The sequence below is a fragment of the Oryctolagus cuniculus genome, chromosome 19, assembly GCF_964237555.1.
Source record: "Oryctolagus cuniculus chromosome 19, mOryCun1.1, whole genome shotgun sequence".
NCBI classification, from domain to species: domain Eukaryota; kingdom Metazoa; phylum Chordata; class Mammalia; order Lagomorpha; family Leporidae; genus Oryctolagus; species Oryctolagus cuniculus.
In genome coordinates this window covers 55,778,152-55,793,857 of record NC_091450.1, presented here as the reverse complement: position 1 = coordinate 55,793,857, position 15,706 = coordinate 55,778,152, and the positions used below count along the sequence as shown (strand labels likewise).

Sequence of the window (15,706 nt, the reverse complement as noted above, 5' to 3'; positions counted from 1 at the left end):
AAAAATAGACATATGAGATTGCATACAAGAAAATCCTTCTCCAAGCAAAGGAAACAAGCAACAGAGTAGAGAACTGACACACACACTGAGAGAATATTTGAAATCATTTATCAGGTGAGGGGCTACTATCTTAATACAAAGAACTCAAATGAATCAGTAACAAGAAAACATCCCCTGAATGGACACTTCTTGAAAGAAGACATACAAGTAACCATCTCCAATTATCAGAGAAATTAAATTTAATTTAGTTTAATTTTAATTTAATTAAATAATAATTTAAATTTAAATTTAAATAAATTTAATTTAATTAAAATCGCAGCAGAGAGGCCAGTGTTGTGACACTGTGGGTAAGCTGCCACCTGAGACGCTACATCCCACCTGGGCACTGGTTTTTGTCCCACTCGCTTCCCTTCCAATCCAGCTCTCTGCTAATGAGCTGGGAAAAGCAGTGGAGGACGGCCCACGTGTTTGTGCCCCTGCATCCAGGAGCTCCTGGCTCCTGGCTTCGGCCTGGCACAGCTTGGCCATTGCGGCCATCTGGGGAGCAAACCACCAGATGAAAGAGCCCTCTCTCTGTCCCTCCCTCTCTCTTCCAACTCTAACTTTCAAATAAACACATAAATCTTTAAAATAGATAAATAAAAATAAAACCATATAAGACAGCAGGCCACTACATCAGACTGGCTATTACCAAAAGACCCAGGCCACAGGTGCAGAAAAAGGGATCTAGCACACTTCTCAGGGGAACGTCAGTCAGTACAGCATTTTGAAAACAAGCACGGAGGGTCCCTAAAAGCTAAAAACAACTCAAGCTCTCCCACGACCCCACCAGCCCACATCTGGATTTATGTACATGTGCATGTAAGGTGTATATGTACATGTATGTAATGTGTGTATGTGCATGTGTGTGATATCTGTGTGTGACATGTATGTGTGTGATGTGCATGTGTATATGTGTGTGATATATACAAGAATACATATATGTATATAGCAGAGCCATGTCTTCACTTACATGTCCACTGCAGCACTGCTCAAGACAGCCAAGACAATGGAAATGCATGAATGCCCCTTGGCAGGTGAACGGACAAGGAACAGCAGCTGCAACACACCCAGGAATACCCAGACCCAAAACACCCACAGGAGGGTCTGTCATTTACAGCATGTTCATGGAGATGAAAGTCACGCACTGTATACGAGGACTCTAAAGTCCTTAAAACACAGGATTGAAATGTTCTTACTGGGGCTGGTGTTACAGCACAGGTGGTTAAGTCACCGCCGGTGTCCCCAGCACCCCATGTGACCACCAGTTCATGTCTTGGCTACTCCACTTCTGATCCAGTTCTCTGCTAACATGCCTGGAAAAGGAACAGGAGATGGCCCAAGCTTGGGCCCCTGACACACACACTGGAAACCTAGATGGTTTTCCAGGTTCCTGACTTCTGCCAGGCACAGTCCCAGCCATTGTGGCTACTTGGGGAGTGAACCAGCAGATGGAAAATCTTTCTTCTCTCCCTGTGTGTTTGTGTGTGTGTGTGTGCATGCACATGTGTCCCTGTGTGTCTCCCTCATCCCACACCCATAACTGCCCTTCAAGTAAACAAATAAATCTTAAAAAAATAAAAGGAAGGGGAAGAAATACCAGAGAGCTGATCTGTCTCCACCCCATGAGAACACAGCAAGAAGATGGCCTCCCTCACCAGGACCCAACCATGCTAGCACCTGGGTCAGACTTGCAATGCTGAGAACTGTCAGAAAATCAATACCTGTGATCAGGCCAGGCCAGGTGTGGGGTTTGTTACAGTAGCTTGAGCTGACTAACACACCCCTAAGGCCTCCAGAAAAGCATGTGACAACCTGACACAGCTAACCTGTGAACTCACGTCCCCACGCGGCCAGGCCTGGTGCTGCAGCAGATACAATTCCCATTGCACCCAGCTCCGTCTCCTTACTGGCATCACCAGATGGGAGAACTCCATCATCACCACTGTGTGTTCCACCAACACAGCAGGTACACTTGGGGGAAAAATCACAGCATTCCACTCCCTTAGGACAACCACCTAGCACATCAGGACAAGATGGTCAAGAGTGGGAATTGAGAAACTGTCTCTATAATGAGCCTGCAGTAAGCCACGCTGCTAACCAAGTGCCGGGGCAAGGTCTCGGTTGAGCGAGTCACATGACCGGTGGTGGGTGCCACAGAGAGCTGACTACAACACACACCTGGGAGCAGGTGAGCTCTCAGAAATGAGGGAGCCACTTACCATCACTCAAGTCCTGCAAGGGACCCTCCTGGCAGGAGAAGTCCAGGTTCACTTTGATGGTGACAGTGAAGGTGGCTGCTTGCCCAGGCTGCAGGGGGAACTGGGCGAGGGTTTCTTCCAGCTTCCAGCTCAGGAAGTTGCCATACAGTTTCTCTGCAATGATAACAACAATAGTGATGTTGATGGTGATGGCAGAGCAGAGGCACAATGAGACTGACACCAACCCGGCTGAGAAATTCTGGCACACGCCCAAAAACAAAGGTGAGAACCATTCAAGATGTCAGAGAGCAAAGTCCTAGGAAAAGCCCTGAATCAGAAGAGGCTGTAAGACACAAAGAGGAGGGAGAATGCGTCACACCCAGGCACAGACCCAAGGCCAGGCCACCATCCCTCCTGGGGAGCCACGGGATCTGCAAACGAAATGAAGGCCTGTGGCTCTGGCAAGTGAAGCTAAGTGTCTCCACCATGAACATTTTCTGTATTGTACTGCTGTGAGGGAAACAGACCCATGTTAAGCAGGGACACTGCTTCAGAGAAAGGAATCCAGAATTAGAAACACACAGCTAAGAGCAGAGCCTCAGGCAGGGCCAGCGAGGAAGCGGCCTTGGGCCTGGAGCACCGTGCAGAATGGTAAATCCTGAGCTGCGGTTTGTCTGCAGACAGCATGGGGGCGACGGCCACTGCATCAGGGGCTGGTGCAGAAGCTGTGCACGGTGACCTCTGCAGAGAACAGGGCGGGGGGCATCATCATTGCATCGGGGGCTGGTGCAGAGGTTGCACACGGTGACCTCTGCAGAGAATAGAGTGGAGTCATCATCACTCACAGCAAGGCACCCTATGGAAGGACAGGAAGAGACACAGGGGACACCCAGTGTGGCCTGGGAAGCGGCCATCCCTCCTTCATTAGTAACTGGGAGTGAGATGTGAGACATCCAACCAGGGCCCAGTATTCTCTGCAGCCAGCACACCTGGGAAAACTGACAACCTCCAATGGCTGTGCCACAAGGTCCGCTTCCAACTCTGCTCCACTGAGAAGCTCCCAGCCCCACTGCCCTCCTGCTCACAGGGGCAAGCACAGATGCCGCACAGCCCTGAGCAGTGAGGTCCAGTGTTCCGTCAGCCAGCAGAATGACACAGACACACTGAGCATATGCAGGGTGGGTCACTCATGGCTCCTGGGCAGTGCACTGCAGAGCCTAGGGTCCAGGTATGCAGCACGAGAAAACCTTCTCAGAGAGACTTGAGGGGAGGAAGAGAAGCCAGCGATGGTTAGTAGGAGGAGGATTCTGGTCCTGTGCTGTGTCCAGCACGATCTTGGCATGTGGCACAGCTTAACAGATGTCACACTCAAAACCACCTTCACACACTGGCTTTGTGGTCTGTCTCCTGTGTAGCCGCAGCACGTGGGGACTTCAGACATTCACAGCAGCTATCTTTGGTGGGCAAGGCACTGCCCTAGCCCACAAAGATCGTTGAAGCCTGTGTGTGTTCCTACTCTCCAGTCTGCACCGCAACCCTGAGGTCCAAACTACCCCGGGACACCTGCTCTGGGTGCTGTAGCAGCTCCAGACGGAAGTTATGCCATTCCTCCCGCACCACGGATGGGACCGAGACCCTCCAGCAACCCAGGAAGTCTATAAAGATATTACATGGATTTTAATGAACTCCACTTTTTTGTTTTTTAGCCCGGTCAATCCATTCAGGAATGGAATGGATAAGAGATGCCAGGTGACAGAGAGCCAAGTGGACCCTGCTTACTACGGCCAGTTCCAAGGCCCCAAGAACACTGGAAATACAAGCTGACTGCCGCCATGGCCTGTGCATGAGCCACACCAGCAGCCACCCCCTTCCTAAGCACAGCCCATATCAGAGAAGACACCAAGGCCTTGCAAAACCTCACCTCCCAACATCCTCTCCAAGCTGTTTCTAGAGCACAGTCTGTAAATGGCAGCCACTGTGTCAGCTGCCCGGTTCACACAGCCAGGGATGGGCAGGAAGCATGGGCAGGCTCTGAGCGAGCGCTCCTGCAGCAGGAGGAGCGCACACACTGAGGGGCCTCGGGAGGGCACTCTGGCCCACATGCTGCCAGCTCTCCTCCACCAGCACAGTCTGCTGCCTCTGTGGAGAGGGCCAGGCCCACTGTCTCCACAGAGGGGTCCCACTTGTCCTCCACAGCCCCACTCATGGGCTGCGTTCCTGTGGGCCTTGTGCCCCACACACATACACACAACCCTTCCATGCCCTGACAAGTAGGATACTATATCCAAGGGACTCATTCTCCTACCAATCAATCAATCAATGGATGGCACCAGTCCCCAACACTGAGACCCAGCACCTGCCTGGAGAGAGGCAGGCACCATGAGGGTTAGGAGCACCAGCTTCAGGACAGGGCATCTCTCCTCACCTGCCAGCCCTGGCTGCATGTCCTAAGTGAGCCACCAAACATCCGTGTCTGTCAGTTTAGCCATCTGTAAGATGGGCTGTAGTGCCAGGTCAACAAGGTAATAGAAGCCAAGTGCTTAGAACACAGCATGGGCCGGCGCCGCGGCTCACTAGGCTAATCCTCCGCCTCGCGGCGCCGGCACACCGGGTTCTAGTCCCGGTTGGGGTGCCGGATTCTGTCCCGGTTGCCCCTCTTCCAGGCCAGCTCTCTGCTGTGGCCAGGAAGTGCAGTGGAGGATGGCCCAGGTGCTTGGGCCTGCACCCCATGGGAGACCAGGAAAAGCACCTGGCTCCTGGCTCCTGCCATCGGATCTGCGCAGTGCGCCGGCCGCAGCACGCCGGCCGCAGCGGCCATTGGAGGGTGAACCAACGGCAAAGGAAGACCTTTCTCTCTGTCTCTCTCTCTCTCTGTCCACTCTGCCTGTCAAAAAAAAAAAAAAAAAAAAAAAAAAGAACACAGCATGGACTAGAACAGCACTTGGGCAGTGTTAATGATTCCTCCCATGCCTCAAAAACCCCTCTCTCCTTGTCCTAAGTGAGTAGTCCCTCCCCAAGGCCGTGTGAGGATGAGCTAGCCCTGCAGAGTGTGGGACCCCGGCCCAGCAGTCAGCAGGCGCACTCTAACACTAGCTGCCACCAGATTTCTGCCCCTCCAGCCATGAACAGGACCTGGCATGGGGAAGCAGACAAAAGTGACAATAGCGTGGGCCAAGTCACAGTGTTCGGTTTATAATTTGGTTTATAATTAGAACAGATGGAAACGAGTTACACGGAAAAAAAAAAAAAAAACAGGATGCCAGACTGAACGTACAATGTAATTTCAAATGCATGAAAGTACTCAAGTAGAAAAAATGAAAACATATCTATACACTAATATTAGTTTGCTTTGAGTCATGGGATCAAGGGTAATTTCAAATGCTTTTGTATTTTTTAAATTTTCTGCAATGAGCTTTTATCATGCTTTTATAAAGAAATACACACAAGGATACTTCAAGAAGTTCACAGAAAATAGAATTAAAGGGTAAGTTTATTTTGATGCCAAAAAAGATTAAAATGCTTGCATATGAGGGACCTTCAAATCATTCATGAGAAATGTACATTATGAATAAAGCATGCATGGATTTCAAAAACGTTTGGCACCAAATAAATTACTTTTAGTTCTGTTCTTCCATGAGCTTTGGGGAGTCCCCTTGAGCCTGCACACACACACACACACACACACACACACTTGTATAAATCTGCGCTAATAGCTCTCTAAGTCTAGGCCCCTGCCCCCCTAACCTGGTTTCATGCAGTGAGAAGCCTGTGGGTCCTGGCTGAACATCCACATGCAAGACCAACCACACCAAGGCCTGTGGCCCACCTGACAGAGAGGTGGGTTCTGAGCCAATGCACATGCCTTCATGGTGCCCCACGCTGTGGCAGGGCAGTAATGTTTCTGATGACAGGGGCAGCAAATCACAGGGACTGTGTGTCCCCAAGTCCCAGGCTCGTCTCAGCCAGCTGAATAAACTTCCCTGGGGCAGCGGATTAACTCTGTGGCAGCCATGTGCATTGGCAGGCAATCAGATGCCTACTAAGAATTTGGCCAGGCTCAGGAAAAACTAGCCCACCCACACTAATTAGGTGAGCTCTGCCTCTCCATGCCACTACTGTGCTCACTTGGCAAGGCAGGGACCATCTGGAGGGACCATCCAGCAGGAACAGCCCCAGGCAAGCAGGGCAGGACTTGGAGCAACTGCCTAGTTAGCAGCTTCCCAACAGAGGTGCTCCATCCCAAGTCATAAAAGAACCGATTACAGCACAGAGATTTACAGCAATTTGCCCAAAGCCAAGCAGCTGGTAAGTCATGGAACCAGGAGTCAGCGCTTGCATGGCAATGGCCTCCTCCCACCTATCTGAGGCCCTGACCAGAGCCAGAGTGAACTCCAAAGTGGAGGTTTCGTACAAGGGAACTTCATGGAAGGCATGCAGAAAACAACACGGAACACCCGAGTATGGGAGCTCTGGCATCTGCCCACCTGAGTGTGAAGCCCAGCTTTGCCCTTCAGCAGCTCTCGGGACAGGTAGGGCTGCAAGTCCTCTGTCAGCCAAGATGACCTGTCCTCAGAGGAGGTGGTAACAGAGTCAGCATGATGGTAACATGAAGCAATGCGAAGACTTAGCATAGCAACGCGGCACCCAGAAACTGCTGGGATGATGGATGAGAGAGCCTGGGCCCCAGTGAAGTTTGCTTCTCACATTCCACACTGCCCATTTCACTCGTACAAGCAGCATTCATTGCACAGCCGCTGAGGAGCCTCATGGCAGGCATGAGGCAAGGTTCTGAGGACAAAGAGACCAGGAAGATGTGACCCCTGCCCTCGAGAGTGGTCAGGGGAGAGGTCTCTGACTGCACAGCGGAAGCTGCCAACATACACCAGATGGAGATGAGGCTCCCATGAATCTGAGTAATGTGTAAATATCACCACCACTGCATCATAGAGAACGGGGACAGTAACTGCCTGCTAAATTCACTGCTCACATCTGGGGGCCCAGAACTAAAGGAAGACTCATTGCCCAGTGGCTTGAACTGCTGGGTCCCAGACTTGGCAGCTGCCCATCTAGCCTATCAGAAGTCCATAACTAGTGGGGCGGAGGGCTACATGTTACAACCAGCTACAGCACTCTCCTCGCCTGTCCAGAGGGCTTTTCCTTCCCCAAAAGTGCTTCACTGGAGAGATGAACTCTGGGACTGAGGCTACAGAGCCCTAGGGGCAGGGGGACTGAGAGGCGGTGGTGTATGGCGGAAAAGGGAGGTGCGAGGAACATAAACCCTGACTGTTGCTGACCTGCAGGAGGCACCTACCAACCACAACCCCAAAGGAAGTGCAGGAGCAGGGGGCAAACGTGGGCTCAGTGCGAAGTGCTATCACCAAAACACCAAGAGCCAGGCAGCTGGTGTCTGTGCGTGTTCCCCTGAGCAGGTACCTGCTAAGATCGGTGTATATATTTTCTCCCTGACTTCTGCATGGGCTCTGCTCCCCATCCCATCTTAGGAAGGGCACCAAGTCCACATGGCAACCGGCACTTTGCTGTCCAACCCTGACCACAACCCTTTGAAACGATACCATTCTTTCAAGTGTAATTTTTTTTGACAGGCAGAGTGGACAGTGAGAGAGAGACAGAGAGAAAGGTCTTCCTTTTACCATTGGTTCACCCTCCAATGGCCGCTGTGGCAGGTGCACTGCACTGATCCGAAGCCAGGAGCCAGGTGCTTCTCCTGATCTCCCATGCAGGTGCAGGGCCCAAGGACTTGGGCCATCCTCCACTGCACTCCTGGGCCACAGCAGAGAGCTGACCTGGAAGAGGAGCAACCGGGACAGAATCTGGCGCCCTGACCAGGACTAGAACCCGGTGTGCCAGTGCCACAGGTGGAGGATTAGCCTATTGAGCTGCAGCGCCGGCCTGAAGTGTTATTCTTTACACGAGTGTGGTACACCGAGATCCCGGGATAACCGCCTGGGAATCTGGCAGCCAGTGGTCTCCGAGCTGCAGGGCCAGGCATCCTGCATTCTCCTGCCCTTCTGCCCTGCTCACTTAGGTCCCATCTGTACTCCCAACCAGCGGAAATTAGCAAGCCCCACAGTGTGAGCCTAAAGGCCTTCCAATTTCTTTTGAGATCAAACTTCTCCATCATGACCCTGGGAGGAAAGCCACTGCCATCTGGCACACAGTGGGCCAGCAGGCTGGAGGGCTCTTAGTCACTCAGGAGTTTCAGGTCCTGCTGGGAGGCACTCTCAGAAATCCACTCACTGTGGCAAGTGGCGTGGAGCAGGAAAACACAGGATGTATAACAAGAGCTCTGTTCCATTAGGTGAGTGGATCTGACTCCTACACCCCACCGCAAGACCCAGCAGTGTTTATGTGCTAAGCACATGCCTAGTGTGGCGACTGGCATGTAAACGTGGTACACACACGTTCAACTGTTGCCAAGTGAGGTGAGCATCTCTGCAACAGAGGACAAGCAGAACATGTGAGGCTGCAGAGGTGGAATTCATTCCACTGGATGGGGAAGCTAAGCATTCGGGAGGGGACATGTGGCCTGGGCTGCAGAGAGGACAGAACTGGGCATGCACAGAGGACAGCCAGGAATGAGTGGAGCCCAGCAAGTGTGAGTGCAGAGGCCATGGAGCCTAGTGGCACAGAGATGGGTCCAACTCATCCTGCAGTCTCCAGGGCACAGGCATCACCAGCAGTGGGAGGCACTCACTGTGGGCTCACCCAGCAAAAGGTGAACAGCTGATGGCAAAGGACAGACACCCGGACAGGCAGAGGCAGCAATGGCGGGGAAGGGGAGTGGAGCACCTAACTCCTCCCTGGACAGCCCCACCCTGTCCCTCTGCTTGCACAGAACATGCTGCACCCGCCCCTGTCCAGCTTTGGTACCACATCCTCAGCCCCATGAGGACACAGATCACAGTCCCTGAAGCACAGTGGGCACCAGGGGAGAACAGAGGGAGAAATGTGGGCAGGGAGCCTCTGAATGTAGGTTAAGAAACTCACTAGAGGAAAACGATTTTAAAATGTTCAAGAAAGGTGGGGGCCGACACTGTGGCATGGCAGGCTAAGCCTCCACCAGTGACGTCAGTATCTCATATAGGCACCTGTTCGAATCCCAGCTGTTCCGCTTCTGATTCAGCTCCCTGCTGATGGACTGGCAAAGCAGCAAAGGATGGCCCAAATGCTTAGGTCCCTGCCACCCATGTGGGAGACCCAGAAGAAGCAGCTGGCTCCTGGCTTCAGTTTGGTTCAGTTCTGGCCGTCGTGACCCTCTGGAGAGTGAACCAGTAGATGAAATATTTCTCTCTCTCTCTCTCTCTCTCTCTCTCAGTCTCTCTCAGTCTCTCAGTCTCTCTCACTCTGGCTTTCAAATAAATAAAATTAAATAAATATTTTTTTTGGACAGGCAGAGTGGACAGTGAGAGAGAGACAGAGAGAAAGGTCTTCCTTTTGCCATTGGTTCACCCTCCAATGGCCGCCGCAGCCGGCGCGCTGCAGCCGGTGCACCACGCTGATCCAATGGCAGGAGCCAGGATCCAGGTGCTTTTCCTGGTCTCCCATGGGGTGCAGGGCCCAAGCACCTGGGCCATTCTCCACTGCACTCCCTGGCCACAGCAGAGGGCTGGCCTGGAAGAGGGGCAACCGGGACAGAATCCGGCGCCCCGACCAGGACTAGAACCCAGTGTGCCGGCGCCGCTAGGCGGAGGATTAGCCTAGTGAGCCGCGGCGCCGGCCCAAATAAATATTTTTTAAAAGAGTTCAAGGGGCCGGCCCTGTGGCATAGTGGGTAAAGTTGTTGCCTGCAGTGCAGGCATCCCATATGGCTACCAGTTCAAGTCCTGGCTGTTCCTCTGCCAATCCAGCTCCCTGCTAATGCACCTGGGAAAGCAGCAGAGGATGGCCTACATGCTTGGGCCCCTGCACAACATTGGAAACCTGCATGGAGTTCCAGGTTCCTGGCTTCAACCTGGCCAAGCCCTGGCCATTACAGCCATTTGGGGAGTGAACTAGCATATGATCTCTTTCTTTGTCTTTCCCCTCTCTTTGTAACTCGGCCTTTGAAGTAAACAAGTGAAATTCTTTGTAAGATAGATAGATGATAGATAGATAGATAGATAGATAGATAGATAGATAGATAGATAGAAAGACAGATCAATCTGACCTGAATATCTCTGATGTCTCCCAGGCACCAGCAGACCAGGGCAGCAAACCTCAGCTCTTGTCCCCACTCACAGGGGTGGTGACACAGCAGTCACTCTTCAGACACTCTGGGGAATTACTCATTCTGGAATTACTGCATGAGGGGAAGACTAGATCCCAGTGAGTATCCAGGAGGCACATTAAGCCCCCAGCAGTCAAATCACTCAAGCCAAGTGAGGCAGCTGGTCACTAGCAGATAACCCAGCAACAGCAACATCCAGGAGAGGGAAAGCAAACCCTGAGGAATCTGGGGAGTGTAAGGGGCCGGGCCGTCCCCCATACACGTGCGGCAGGAGCAGAGCATGAGAAGAGGTGTGAAAACTGCTGGCACAAGGCCAGAATATCAGTGACGCTCCAGGGCTCACACCTGGGGGCCAGCATGAGGACACTCAGACACCGAACACTCTGCTTATGTTGTAGGAAACTCTGTGCCTTAAGTGATGTGTGCAAGTCACAGACAGTGCCACACTCAGGGACCATCTAATGCCAAACAACCAAAGCCTTTATGGCCAAGACACAGCACGCAGCAGTGGGCAGGGCCAGTGAGCCGTCTCTGTGGCTGCAGTATCACAGAAAGCTACACAGCTCAGGCACCAGATTCAAGACCAGGCCCTGCCTCGCAGGCAGCCCTTCCTGTTTGTTTCTTCTCTGTATTTCTGTGCTATCAGACAGAATGAAGAATGCAGCCTCTCAAAATCCCACAGAGGGACGTGTGGCCAGAGGAAAAAGGAGAAACAGAAGTCAACTGTGGGGCACACGTCACTCATTCTCCCCCTGAAAAAAGTGCTGTCAGCATCGTAACACCGAGTAGCACTGGATGATGAGGCAGGGACTGCTCAGCTCTGCCTGTGGTTGCCGGCTTCTCCCTGCGCCTGGGCTGAGCTCCAGCATCCGTGGCAAAAGACACAGCCCAAGAAGCTCGGCCCAGTCAAAACCTGCATGAATCTTCAATCATGCTGGCATGGAGTCAGCACTTCTTGTTGAAGAAAAAAGACATCCAGGATTGTGTGGGGGTGTGGCTACATATGTGCATGTGTCTGCCTGTGTGCACACCCTCGCACACGTGGATGACAGGACATTTGTTAGAAAGCTTAAACAAACAGTAGACTTTTCTGAATCTGGGACTATTTAAGCAAGAGTGAGTATTGACATCTTCCCAAGTCTACAAAGGATGACTTGTTGCTGGTTATAAGTAAAGGGTTAAATCACTAGACAATCCTGGTCCTGAAATGCAGTGGAGTGTAACAGCTCATCTCCCTGGAAGGAATGTGTACACGCGGGGACAAAAGACTCCACTAAGACAGTATTGAAACTCAGAGTAGAGTGTGGCAGGAGAGAAAATCAGCAGCCTATTTGTATACACAGACAATGTCATGGCTGAGAAAGGACTTCAAAGACCAATCCTGTTCACATAGCTACAAAGAAAATAAAAGAGCTCGGAATCAACTTAACCAAGGATGTTCAATATCTGGGAATCACAAAAGATTAAAGAATGAAATAGAAGAGGACACCAAAAAAAAAAAAAAATTGAGAAGCTTCTGCACTGCCAAAGAGACACTCAGCAAAGTGAATAGGCAAACTAATAGTTGCAAAGCACGCAACTGATAAAGAATAAACTACCAGACACTTTCAAGAAACTCAACACCAGGAAAACAAAACATCAAGAAATGGGCAAGGGACTTCAACAGGTAAATATTTCAAGGAAGGAAATCTCAATGGCCAACAAACGCATACAGAAATGCTCAGGATCACTAGCCATCAGGGAAATGCAAATCGATACTACAACAGCCTTGAGGATGTGGGAGAAGAGGCACCCTAATCCACTGCAGGTCAGATTATAAACTGGTATCGCCACTGTGGAAGACAGTATGGAGATAAGTCAGAAATTTGAATACAGACGTACCATATGAGCCAGCCATTCCACCTAAGGTATATACCTAAGGGAAATGAAATCAGCATACAAAAAAGTTATCTATGCCCCCATATTTACTACAGCTCAATTCACAAGAGCAACGATATGCAATCAGTCAACACGCCCATCACCTGAAGACTGAATAGAGCCATTATGGGAATGGACAACATCCACGAATACACAGACTGCATAGCCTGCCTATTGTGCATCCTACTGCAATAAGCATAGGCCTGTGAAAGCCTCTCTGTCTACACAATGACTTCTTTCCTTCAATATGCTCCCAGTAGTGGGTACACCCATACAGTTTTTCATGTTGACAGGACCAATTTCACATGAGAAATTGTATTGCTCTGCAGGTGTATATTACAGAATACAGACATCAGATCCATAAACCCAATTTTACCTACCTTAAAACACTAGAACATCAAAGTACATCTTACGAAAAAGTTTCAAATGGAAATCAACCCAACAGCATAGAAAATATCACAACAGACATTCAGTGAGACCAAACTAGAGTGCTTGAAAACTCAGTCAACCTGACAAAACGTTTATCCACAGGAAACAGGGGAAAAAGGAGAACAGACTCAAGTGACTTGACAACAGAAATGACAGAGAGGACATTGCTACCAACCTTGCCAAAATAATAATCCAAAACCACTAGGGAAAAACCAAGGCACAAGGATTTCGTCAACCTAGATAGAGTGGATTGATTCTCAGAAAGACCCAAGCCACTAAAACTGAATACAATAAAACAAGAAACCCTGAATACACTTATAATTTCCAAAGACACTGTAGTAGCAGGGAAGCTGAAACAAACAAACCAAACAGACATGAACAAAGTCCAGGACCAGATAGAGGGCTCCAATGGTGAGAACTCCCAAGGAAAAGATAATTAAAATCCGTGATTCACAAACCCTTCCAAATAGGAGATGAAGAGGAAAAGCCTTCCATTTCATTCCATCAGAGCAGCATTTTCCCAACATCCCAAACAAGCACACATCATAAAGAAAATGGCACACACATATCCGTCGTGAATGTGTCACATGCCTCAACAAAATATGACCAGACGCCATCCAGAAGTACAACCAAAGCTTAGCACACTGTGCATAACTGAGAGTTACTCCCGGAATGCAAGGATGCCTATCATACAAAATCAATCAATCCCAGAACAGAATACACATGGGGAAAGCCCACAAAGTATGCCAATAGACACAGAAAACCTATTTCACAAAAAGGTCCACGACTTTTGCGAAACTGAAAAACGAATCATGAAATTAGGAACAAAAGGTACACCTCGGCCTGACAAGGCTCTTTCATGAAAAACCTACAAAGCGCTAACATCACAGCCAATGCCAGGAACCCGAAACTGTCCTCCTAGACCAGGACACAGACACGCACTTTCGCTCTCCTTCCTCCCGACAACACTCACAGGTCTAGAGCAGGGCGGCTGGGCCCTCCAAAAGCAGACAGACAAGATCACAAGGCCGTTCTGGAAGGAGACCGAGCCACCTCTCCTCTCACACAGCTGCTCGCACCCTGGGGACCCTTCCAGACCATCTGCACAGCACGACTGTGACCCCACCCGCGCCTTCGGGACCCACGAGCAACAGGCACGCCAGCAGCCAGGATGCCCAGCAGGAAACCGCAACAGCTGTGCATCACTCACCTCCAAGGGGGCCCAGTCTGTTGGGGGCACAGAGGTCCATGAGAGCCGTTGCTTCCGGAAGGGGCCAAAGAAGAGCAATGCACCTGGGAAACAGTGCAGCAGCCTCGCACTTACAGCCTCTCTGATGCTGGCCTGCCCCTGGGGTCGCTGGGTCTCCCTCAGGCTCAGCCAGCCGCATCGAGGACGGCTCCTCTCCATGTGGCTTGCGCAGGCTTCGGGCATGAGCAGATGCGGCGCTGACTCCCAGCAGAGCACCGCGGGGCAGTCGGCACCAAGCGTGTGGGTGCACTTCCAGGTCATAGCACCAGGCGCAGGCGCACTCCACATGGGCTGTCACCATGGCACCCCAGGACGCATCTGCACATTGCTGCATCCAGCATCCGAAGCCCCAGGGCCACTTCCACTCCCGCCTCTCCAGGCTGCTACCAGGGATACAGATGCTGATGGCCCAGGTTCTCTGGACCCCACCTCCATGTCTCGTGGGAGTCCTCAATGGACCTCCTGCCTCCTGCCTCCTGCCTCCTGGCTTCTGCCTGGCCCAGCGCTTGCCATTCATTGCAGCCGCTTGGGGAGAGAAGCAGTGCAGGGGCATCGCCAGCTCTCTCTCTCTCTCTCTCTGAGTGATCGTCCATCTGGGGGTTCACCCCTGAGGTGGCTACAAAGGCCGGGACTGGGACAGAAGCCAGGGGCTGAAGCAGAAGCCAGGGAATTTACCCGGCGCTCCATTCTGGCTTTAGGGGCCTAAGTCCTTGGGCCGTCTCCCTCTGCTTTCCCAGGCCTGTTAGCAGACAGCTGAATCCCACGGCAAATGGCTTCCGGGAGGGTCGGCACTGTGAGGGAGCAGGTAAAGCACTGCCACAGTGCAGGCATCCCATAAGGGCGCCAGTTCGAGTACGGCTGCTCCACTCACTTCTGATGCAGCTCTCTGCTGTGGTCTGGGAAGGCAGCAGAAGACACCCAAGTCCTTGTGCCTCTGCACCCATGAGGAGATCCCGGCGAGGCTCCTGGCTCCTGGCTTCAGATACTCTCAGCTACGCCCATTGCAGCTAATTGGCTAATGGACCAGCAGATGAAAGACTTTCTCTCTCACTCTCTCTCTCTCACTCACTCACTCTCGCTCTCTCTTTCTCTGCCTCCCTCCCTCCCTCTCATCTCCTCTGTGTGTTACTCTCAATGTCAAAGAAATAAATAAGATCTTCAAGAAAAGTAAAGCAATTAAAAAAGGAAGACATAGCTATAAATAAAATACCACATCAATGCCAACTACTAGAGTTTTTTTAGAATTGGTATTATATGCATTACCTACCCTATTAACCTAGAATTTGAAAGAGTTTAACTGGGTCTTAGAAAGGATTTTGGTACCCAGTCATTCTCTTCTTCCTTACAAACATTCCGCGTGGCATTATCTCTGACTTGCGCATGAGGAAATCTTTGGAATGTACTTATTCAGACACGCACGTACCCATGCACACAAGGACTTGAAACACCTGGGATCTACAGAGTTCTCCACAGAACACAGGTCTGCTTCCCAGTCACTGCCCTCCACAGTATAGCCCTGCCTTTAAAGTATGTATCATGTTGGAAATAGACCAAATCGTGTCTTTCACAGAAAAAAATTGAATACTGAAAGATAGCGTTTGATGTCCCCTGGCTTTTTTTTTTTTTTTTTTTGACAGGCAGAGT

General features: G+C 51.0%; 1 protein-coding gene across 39 annotated transcripts in view; it reads right to left on the bottom strand.

The window, feature by feature from the left end:
• LOC127489004 (trafficking protein particle complex subunit 9-like) overlaps positions 1-15,706 on the bottom strand; it is a 279,821-nt gene that overhangs the window by 165,218 nt on the left and 98,897 nt on the right. For 36 of the 39 annotated variants that reach the window (XM_070063885.1, XM_070063876.1, XM_070063875.1 and 33 more), the window contains one exon: positions 2,262-2,414. The exons of 2 other annotated variants lie outside the window; for them this stretch is intronic. In XM_070063885.1, coding sequence (XP_069919986.1) covers positions 2,262-2,414 — 153 coding nt within the window. Of the gene's footprint in view, positions 1-2,261; positions 2,415-15,706 lie in introns of those variants that run through there. One more of the 39 variants, XM_070063889.1, reaches the window with a different exon arrangement.